The sequence below is a fragment of the Rhamphochromis sp. 'chilingali' genome, assembly GCF_963969265.1.
Source record: "Rhamphochromis sp. 'chilingali' genome assembly, chromosome: 16".
Lineage (NCBI taxonomy): Eukaryota > Metazoa > Chordata > Actinopteri > Cichliformes > Cichlidae > Rhamphochromis > Rhamphochromis sp. 'chilingali'.
Genome location: NC_137943.1, coordinates 32,261,996 through 32,272,813, shown reverse-complemented (window position 1 = coordinate 32,272,813; position 10,818 = coordinate 32,261,996). Strand labels below are relative to the sequence as shown.

Genomic DNA, 10,818 nt, shown 5'->3' with positions numbered 1-10,818 from the left:
TTATAGTAAAGTGTATTAAAGCATCGTTAGTTAGTCACTTATTTAGTTTGGAGCTGTATCATCTGACACTGTAGAAACATTTCCTCCAGCTTCAGCACAGAATGTTAAAAACAGAACTATTAATGAGAACAAACAGTAGGAACACAGTATCAGCAAACATCATGGCTTAAAATGGAGAGTAAAAATCTAAAAAGAAATAAACAAATTAGTAAAAAGGATTTCCTGTTGACATGTTATTGGTCCTATCTTGTCTGCAGCACCTCCAGGATGCTTCTTATATGTTTCTGGTTATTTTTGCACCAATTTTAGTTTTTGTCAGTAGGAAGTTCAAGTTCAACTCAGTGTGTTTGTTTGTTTTTTTTTTTCAAACTGATGCCTGACCTTGAACACCAAACATCTGTCAATAAAGCAATGATATAAAATGCTTATATTAGTACTGAAAAACTGCATATCCACTTTACAAATATAAATAATGATATAAATCCACAGCTGAACTGGAGGAGCAGCTGATCTAGTTCACTCATGTGTTTCTGGACTAAGAGTTGGAGCAAATACCTTATGATTCAGTGATGTTTGTTTTTGTTAAATATTTTGTAGATCCAAGAGTGAGTTTGACTCATGATGATGATGTTCCGAATTAAACAAAGTTGGTCACAAATTCTTCAAAGCTGTTTATTAAGAATATATTCACTTGGACTCATGAGACAGGCTTGTGATCCAAGGGAGCCATCAACTGGACAATTACTGACATGACAACAAAAAAGCTAAGTACAGAGGGGGGAACAGAGGTGAAAATACTTGCTTTAAAGGATTGTAATGTTTCCTTTTAAAATAAGTCTCTAAGGTCAGACAAAGGGACAGAAACTCATAGCTTTCTACCAGCCCAATGACAAAACTATAAGTTGTTTTTTAACATCTACTTTTTCATCTATTTGGCAGTCACAGTGAAAAGTATAAACATTGGCACGCTTTGTCTTGTGATTCTGCTGTTCGTAAAAAATGACCATGCGCAAAGTACCAGACTTTAAGGCTTTGACTTGATGCCAATGGCCTGAGGAGGACAGTATTACCCTTGGACATGTGTAGTCTGCCGTCTACTCAATAGAAGAACAAGAAGCGCGGAAATGGCACAACTGTCTTCAGTTTCTGGGAGAGTTTAACAATGAGAGACTGATGATGCAGAAGAAATCTCCGTGGTTAAAAACATTAAAAACAGTCGTCCAGGATGATGAGATCCGCCACTGGCTCAGACTGCTGTATATCAGCCGGAGACCCGAGATGAAGTCACGCAGCAGGTATGTAAAACTGTGATGTTCTCAATGAACTAACACAGGAACGATCTGAGCTCAGTCTGTAAGCTAACAGGCTAAAATCAGAGAGCAGCTAATCAAACAAGTGCGTCCGTTTTTTTTAAAGGTAAACTTTTAACAATAGACTTTCATGAGACACATCAAAACCAAACAGGGAGGGAAAGCTTCGGTTTTCTGCACTGTGCCACAGTTCGCTGTCTGCTTCGGTTCACGACGCCTCACTCCGGGGCTACAGACAGTTCTCTGCCGCCTGTGGTGCTCCTCACCTCCGTCTGCACCCACAGGCTTCCCGAGGTGGAGGCAGGCCGGCAGGGACTTTGAGAGATGGGCTTTACTTTTAAAAATAGCCCTTAATCAGGGTCTAACTCACTAAAAGATGGCCACATGTCTCTCTCCAACTTAATCTCTTTCTTTTAAGTAATTGTTTTTCATTGAAATGAAATTAATTGTTCAATAAAATGATTACATTTATAATTTAATTAAAGTTAAATGAATCAAGGTGATTTTGACTTTGCTAGTTAACAGGAAGAGAAACAAACTTACACAGGATAAAATGAAATTTGGACCCAGCAGAAAAAGTCAGATCACAGACAAACAGAAACATTCCTCTTTGGCTAAAATAAAATGCAGATTATTGCTCATCTGCAGTTTTAATCATGGTGAATAATTTATGATTCAGCCAAGTAAGATTCTTCTGTGTGGAGGTTTTTCCCCTGTCAAAAGGCATTGACCATTACCTTCATCTAAACATGGAATTTAAGTCATGTAGTTGCCGTTGTTTGTTTTTAAAGAGGTCATAATATTTTTGTGATGGTAGAAATTTATCTTCAAAGTAATAGTTATAAAGTGAATTAATAAGACTTTCCAACAAAGAGAGGGAGTCACATGGTGCTTCTGAAACATTTGTACAAACCTCTCTCACATATGTGAGCAACATGCTCACAGTGTACAGCCCTGCTGACTGAGGCTGCACCTTTACCTGTCTAATCTTTTTCTTTTTACTTTGTTCCTCAAGTCCCACATCAACATGAAGTGTAAGGAGGAGGAAGATCTGGCTGGCCAGCAGGTCTGGAAGCAGGAGAGGAACTTCAATCTGGACCAGGAGGACACAGATCCCCCACAGATCAAAGAGGAACAGGAGGAACTCTGCATCAGTCAAGAGGGAGAACAGCTTGTAGTGAAACACGAGGATGAAGGCATCGTCGTCTGGAGCGGGGAAGAGCGGCTCAGACAGCTGCATAACATCTGGAAACCTGAGAAAGATTTACAGACCAGCGGTAAAACTGTAATCGCTTTTCTGAAGTGTTAACATTAATATTAAACCTACAGTTTGTATCAGTCAGATCTATTTAATGTGTATTCGTGAAAACATGACAGGGAGTTTTAAATGGACTGGTTCTTATATAGCGCTTTTCTACTCAATCTTGAGCACTCAAAGCGCTTTACAAAACTTGTGCATTCACCCACTCACTCCCATTCGCACAAGCACATTTTTCTTAGTGCTTTCTACCAACATTCAGACACACATTCCACAGATCAAAGAGCAACTTGAGGCAACTTGGAGTTAGTATCTTGCCCAAGGATATTTGAAATGCAGACTAGGTGAAGCCGGGAATCGAACCGATCAGTAGATGATCTGCTCTACCGCCTGAGCTACAGCCACCCCCAATAGTGAAGATTATTTTGAAAAATATCAAGATGTAGATCAGTTTCGAGATCAACTCCAAAATAGATCATCAGTCAGTCAGTAATAAGTGAGTTCTTTTTTGTTTGAAAGGTTTTTTTTACTCTTAATGTTGCTGAAAAATGTCAGAACTCAAGTTCTCATTTGCATCAGAGTGCACAAATAACTTCATTTTTACACACTTTTAATTTCACCTGCAAATGTGAGCAACATGCCCTCATTACAGACTTTAACTAAAACTTTATCTTCTCAGAAGTGTTTTTCTATAATTACATTTTTTTTATTGTTCGTTTAGACCTCCACCAGCAAACTGCCTGTAAGGAGGAGGAGTTTGTCGCCAATCAGCAGGAGAGGAACTCAAGTCTGGACCAGGAGGACCCAGATCCTCCACAGATTAAAGAGGAACAGGAGGAACTCTGCACCAGTCAGGAGCTGGAGGAGATTGTACTGAAGCAGGAGATCAATAGTTTTATGGTGACTTCTAGTTTTGAGGAAAGTGACCTCAGTGAATCAGAACCAAACGATGACCAGCTCCTTGCTCTTAACTTTCCTGAACCAGAGCTTGAGGAACAGGAAGAAAACCAGCATGTGGACTCGGGATCAACTAGAAATGCGGAGCTGAAGAAAAGGAGACGTCACAAAAACCGAACAGATAAGTCTCGGAGTGAAACTGATACAAGTAAAAAATCTGTAAGCTGTGACACTTGTGGAAAAACTTTTCAGTGTAAATCCAACCTGACGAGACACATGAGAGTTCACACAAGTGAGAAGCCACATTCTTGTAGCACCTGTGGGAAAAGATTCATTTGGAAATCAGGATTGGAAACTCACGTAAGGATCCACACAGGCGAGAAGCCATATTTTTGCATCACCTGTGGGAAAAGATTTAATAAGAAATCCGGATTTGAAAGTCACGTGAGAATCCACACAGGCGAGAAGCCGTATTTCTGTAGCACCTGTGGGAAAAGATTTGGTAAGAAATCAGGACTAGAAACTCATTTGAGAATCCACACCGGTGAGAAAGCGTATTCTTGCAACGTCTGTAGGAAAGAGTTTAGAGACTTGTCGACTATGAAAAGTCACAGAAGGATCCACACAGGTGAGAAACCATATATTTGTAGCTCCTGTGGGGAAAGATTCAGTTGGAAATCAGGACTGAATTTTCATCTAAGGATCCACCTGAGTGACAAACCAAATCACTGCAGCACCCGAGGTAGAAAATGACCTCATGCTCCAAGTCACGGTACATTTCCTGTCCACAGCAGTGAAGGGCACTCTATGTTGTTTGTTCCAGCCCTGACTTTATGTTTCTCTAAGTTTGATATTTTTTATTGGTCTTTAAAGGTGACACAAATATTTATTGAACATGGATGCTCTTTTAATATTTACCACAGAAACTTGTATTTCTTCTTCAGTATAGAAGAAAACAAACATGAAAATGAGTTTTTCATCACTTGTTCCTTGTAACAACCATGATGTGATTCCTTTTTATCAGCCAATAAATAAGTTTTGATACACAGGACTAAAGATTTAAAAAAGTTCAAGACAAGTATACAATTTTTATTTAAATATGTTTTCTTTGTGATTTATGTTAATGAAGGTTATACTTCAGTATGGCTTTGACCTGGTTGTCCTGGTTCTTCTTAGCAACATGTTGCAAGATTTGATTAAATTTTTTGTGACTTATTTTGTGTATTGTGTAATCCCTGCTAAATAAAAGCAGTTAAATGTGCTATATTGGCTCATGATAAGTGTTTATATCATTTTGCCTAAATGCAAGTAAACTCAATGTTTGCCAACTCTGTGTGTGCAGTTTGCTTCATAAGTACAGTAACAGAACTTAAACTACATGGAGCCTATTTTGATTACATCATTACAGATGTAGATATTATTCATAGTTCATATTTCACAGTGTGCTGCAATCTTCTCCACAGACCTGCATTGCTCTCTGTTCAGACCCGTCATCTTCAAGATGTCCACTAGATGTCGTCAGAGTTCCCCCACTTTCCTCATCTATTGTGTTGCCATTACGTGAGCCTGCTTAAAACCTACAGTCCTTTACATATGGGTTCATTCAGGGTCATGTTTAGTGGGCAGGTTTAGTGAGATGAAGGAAACTCGTTTTCTTTAACTTTACCTCTGAGTAAGTAACTGGAGTAACAGACTCACTGATTCCTCCCCACCTGCTGGACATGAACCAGCTGACTGACACTTGTTTTCATTTTCTCATTCATAAAGTTGCTACCAGTTCAATTCATATTTATATAGTGCCAAAAAACAACAGTTGCCTCAAGGTGCTTTATATTGTAAGGTAAAGAATGTAAAAACCTCCACAATTGAACAAGCTGAAAAGAGCAAATGCTTGGCACCAGTGGCAGAAACAGGCTTTCTGTCGTAATCACTGTAAAACACTAATCACTGGTCAGTCATTTGTTGTGTTGCAATCGGTTACACTGAGGGGAAAAATTTCACAACTGGATCTCGGAGATAATGTGAATATTTGTGAAAATATGTGAAGATGAGGCTGAAATAACTCTGAGACTCTAAAACATGATGAAATGCTTACATATTGAAATGTGTGTAGTAACATGACCTACAGCTTGTTTAAGAACTCGTGATTTTTTTCCCCTGTTGGCATAAGGTGAAATCCTGCATAAAGGAGGTGACCTTTGCTCCCTGACTCAGACGTGATAAACATGACCCAAATCATTCACGTTGGTGCCAAATAATGTTTTGTTAAAGTTTAACAAGCTTTCCCAGCCTGAAACTGCCAGACAAACAAATCACCTGTTGGAGATGCTGGTTTAGCTCCCTGGGTAAAGTGGGTGACCCAGATGCTAAAGCCCAGCTATGACTCCTGCCTGAGGACTTTTAGTCTTGGTTTGCATCCAACTTTTCTGCCACAATAGTTCAATTTTCTTAATAAAACACCAAATTACAACAAGTTACCTCAAGGCAGTTTATATTGAAGGCACTTTATTTGAAGGTAAAGATCCGACAATAATACAGAGAAACAACAGGTAGAAGCAATGGAAGATTGAAAATAACGGTTGTCATTACTTTTCATTCAGTCATAAGATACAGAAACACCATCTGTTGTGTGTAAAGATGAACAGTAGGGGTAGGGTGATTTTCACCAGATCAAAGCCATGGATTCACAATTATGGTTTGGTGCTGTTGAGTACCTGGATAGAAAATGCACATGTGGAATGGTAGAAAGTGTTCAGCATGCTTTGATGATCTGCTTCAACTATGCTGGGGTGAGCATTACAGACTGCTTCTTAAATTTAATAACCAAATTGCATCAATGGGGAACTATAAATTCTACATTTGGATTTCTGATTATTATTTCTGGCTGATTTTCATTAGATCGACCTGAGTAGGGCAGCGACAGATGTGTGCGGTCCAGAAGTAGAAGAAGAAAGAGGAGAGCAGAAATGATGACATTCTAGGCTCGCTTTTCACCTTTGATGTACTCTTAGCTGGAAGACTTTGGTTTGGTGATGTGTTAGAGATAATTTAGTGGTTGAAGCTACTGTGGACTGACCAGATCTGCCATCAGCTCAGAGTGCTGGATATCACCGCAAACCTGAGACAAAGTCATACAGAACAGGTGTGTAAAACTGTGATGGTGTCAGTGAAATAACACTGACTCATGCAGGACTCTGATAAAAACTCAGCTTGTGGGCTAACAGACTAAAATCAAAGAATGCTTTGATTTTAGTTTGTTAATTTGATTTTAGTCTGAAAAAAGGACAAGTGACGGACAAGGTAAGCGACTCATGTTGTAACTGACGTCAGACGCCGGAGATTGTTGGCGGAAAATTAAAGCAAATGGTAGTTTAGATTTGAACAAATTCATTTAAGCTTCAGTAGGGGAGACCGGGGATAGTTGTAACATTTTTGACATTTCTGTCTGTAAATTGGAGCTCTTTTAAGGTAGTGGATTCAAAATGTAATGCAAAGTATTTACATGTCTCTGCTATTAAATAGTGCAGCTATTTTCTCTGCAGCACAATTACTCATTGCATGGTATGGTCTCAAACACGAAGAGTGAAATGTTACAATTAACCCCCTAGTCTGGGTTAGTTGTAACATATCCTGGGGTGAAATGTAACACAATGAAATAAGGGTACTAACAAAACATTAACATGTAATCTTTGTTTATTCAACACATGAATGCACTTAGAGCCATTTATGTAATTGTGTGTGTGTGTGACAGAATGCAGAAATCCAGCTTTTGAACATATTCCAACCCCCCAAAAAAGACAAATTATGGAATTTTCTGCAACTGAATATTTCATTAATTTTGGTTGGTCTTCCTTGAGTTTGGCCTCACTGGCTCAGTGGGCATTATAACCGACAACTCTTGCACCAATTTTGAACATAACAATGAAGCTGAAAAAATGTAGTTGTTCACCAGCATCGCAATTCCATTACTTTTTATCATGGCTTACCTTGGTGTGGTTTGCAAAGTGCTTCAGAAAGATGAGGAAATCTGTTTCTTGCACCCATCCTGATTTATTTCCACTACCAGTACTTCCTACTGGTCCATCTCTGACACAGTGGTCTGCATAATGTATGTGTGGGAACACAAACAGTGGAGGAATTGTGTTGCCAATGGCATTAACCGCATATACAAAAGCGACCAGTGAACCTCTCTCTGCTGATGTCGTTGCCCCAACTTGTTTAATATAAGTTAAAGTAAAAGTGTGGTAAGTTGTAACATCTGCATTATTGTTACAACTAACCCAGACTGTTGCTGTTACAACTGACCCAGACTCCTATAGCCATGAACTAGCTAACATTACAGCCAACGGCTAAAACATTAGCACTAAAGACTTACACAGAATATATCCCCATAGACATACAAATAACATAATTTAAGTTTGATGAGTTTAACTGCAAAGCAGATAATGCTATTAGAAATTGAAATAAAGTAGAAAAACTTACTTTTTTTGATGTTAAATTGTCTGTGTTTGACAAAATGTGCTGATTTTTCACATGTGATAGCAGAACTGAATTGGGCATGCACAGGATGAGTCACATCATTTGAAACTTAGCCCTGATTGGAGAAATTGGAAGTGTTACAACTGACCCACGTTACAACTATCCCCGGTCTCCCCCTATTACCAAATACACTTATCAATTGTCTTATAACTAACAATATTTGTCTAAATAATCTCCAACACCCTGGAGAACAACGGGGAGAGTTTAGAGACTCTCCAAGATTATATTGATCAGTGCTTTCAGGATCTCGTGATGAAGAAGGCCCAGTGTGCAGCTTCCCCGGCCAAAGCTGAGACGCCGTCGTCGAAAAGACAACGCCCGGCAGATTCCCCCGGCTCAACATCGCCAGCCGGCAAAGATATTGCCGACATACTGGAGTCAATCGACAAGCGATTGTCCAGTTTCGACGCAAGGCTGTCCTTGGTGGAGATTCTTCACCGAGAATTTAAATGCTTGCGAGAATCCCTGGAGTACAGCCAGCAGCAGGTGGAAACGCTTGCTGCCGAAAATGCCACGCTAAGGGAGTCGGTGAAATGTCTCACAGAAAATGTTACCCAGCTCAATAGAGAAAATAAAAAAATAAAAGAAACAGTTATTGATCTACAAGCTCGTAGCATGCGTGATAATCTGGTATTTTCTGGTATTCCAGAAGCCGCTGGAGAGGACGCGGAGACCACGGTAAAAAGCTTCATCAAAATCCACCTGAAGCTGCCGGAGGACACTGTGAAGAACATCGTCTTCGATCGGGTACATCGCCTCGGCCCCATTCGGGCTACGGCCGGGAGACCACGTCCTATCGTGGCCAAATTCGGCCACTTCAAACAAAAACAACAGGTGAAAAGCCGCGGCAGGGAATTAAAAGGAACGGACTTCAGCGTGAACGACCAGTTCCCCAAAGAGATCTTGGAACGACGCAGGGTCCTCTTCCCAATCCGACGCGGCTTCATCCAGAAGGGCTCCCGCGCTGTCATCGCTGTGGACCGGCTGTACGTGGACGGACAGCTCCACCGCGACCCCAACATCACTCCGTGGCTGTATTAACCTCACACCAGATAAGAATCAGCTACACCATTTCCCTATCCACTCACACTAACTTGCATTAACATCTGTTTAACTTACTAGTATCAAATCGCATCTTAAAGTGTGCTTTCATAGCAGAATTAACACCGTCACTCTCCGTCAGTGATTTAATTGGAATGTTTACGTTTTGTTTTTTGTTTTTTTCTTCTCGTTTTTTTTCTCTCTCTCTTTTCCCCCTCTTGCTTTTATGCTGCTCACCCCTGTCCTTGGTTTCTTTCTTTATTCCTTTCACTGCCTCGATCACCTGCTTCGACACTCATCCACAAACAACACCCTTTATTTCGACACATACACACCATGCGCTCAACGGCAGCACATTTACTTCAGTCAGACAGCGCACACAGTCGTTTAGGATACACACACTTAAGCCAAGCCTACTCATATTAGTAACTATGCAAACACATAGTCAGACTCAGGGAGCATCTCGCCACACATTTTTTCTCTCTCTCCTTCTTTTTATTTATGAACAAGTGACGTATTCTCTCCACCTGTCTAAGCGACGCACACAGCATACATCCCTATACACAAACATCTATGGGTACACTGAGGTTCATTACATGGAATATAAATGGAGCTGGCTCCAGAGAAAAGAGGTTAAAAATATTTAACCAACTCAAAAAACTACAGGCAGATGTTGTCCTTTTACAAGAGATCCACAGACCTCTTAGAGGTTCGAACGAACTTAAAACACCTGAGTTTCCTAATATGTTCTCAGCTTGTTATAATTCTAGACAAAGGGGAGTAGCAATTTTAATACATAAAAATATTAATTTCACAGTACTCGATACAGTTATAGATCCAGAGGGCAGATTCTTAATCATTAAACTATCTATACGTGATAAAAAGCTATGTATTGCAAGTGTATATGGTCCAAATGTTGATGATCCCTCATTCTTTCACGTTTTTTCAGTGCACTCTCTTAACACTTAGATGGCACACTTGTTCTTGGAGGCGACCTCAACCTTGGACTAAATGAAGACATGGATAGGCTCAATACAGCGGGAACTCAGCGTAATTGGCAGTCCACAAATATAATCAAACAGTATATGAGCGACTTTGGTCTTTGCGATGCATGGCGCTCCCTTCACCCCACCAGTAAGGAATATACTTTTTTCTCACATGTCCATCACTCCTACTCTCATCTGGATTATTTTTTGGTCAGCAGCTCACTGCTGAGTGACATTTCAGACACTGAGATTCACCCTATAGCTGTCAGCGATCATGCTCCTGTATCTTTAAAACTAATGCACAAGAATAATACTACGCCAAGTAGTACATCACTACTTAAAGATGAAGACTTTATTAAATATTTTAAAAAAGAGTGGACTTCATATTTAGACTATAATGACACTCCCGAAACATCAGCTTCTGTTCTATGGGAAGCAGGGAAAGCTGTGATGAGAGGTAAAATAATTTCTTTCTCATCACATAAAAAGAAAAAAGAAAACAAAAATATTCAGGAATTAGAAAAAAACATCAAATCACTAGAAGAAGCCTACGCGTCCCACCAAGATCAGGAAACATTGAACAAAATACGCAAAACAAAACTAGAATTAAATGTTAAAAAAACAAAATTCTTAGTACAAAGACTACGCTTACAAAATTATGAACATGGTAATAAATCCGGTCAATTTCTAGCAAACCAGCTAAAAATAAATAAAGAAAAAACAACTATATGTGCTGTTCAAGATTCATCTGGGAACACAATATATGAACCGATACAAATAAACAACA

General features: G+C 39.6%; 1 protein-coding gene across 1 annotated transcript; it reads left to right on the top strand.

The window, feature by feature from the left end:
- The first annotated feature begins 464 nt into the window (after window positions 1-464).
- On the top strand, window positions 465-4,467 carry LOC308383539 (uncharacterized protein). The gene is made up of 3 exons (XM_080861584.1): window positions 465-1,295; window positions 2,326-2,587; window positions 3,290-4,467. Exons 2-3 carry the CDS (start codon window positions 2,338-2,340, stop codon window positions 4,216-4,218), a joined length of 1,179 nt encoding a protein of 392 aa, XP_080717710.1. The 5' UTR covers window positions 465-1,295; window positions 2,326-2,337; the 3' UTR covers window positions 4,219-4,467.
- Window positions 4,468-10,818: the final 6,351 nt, after the last annotated feature.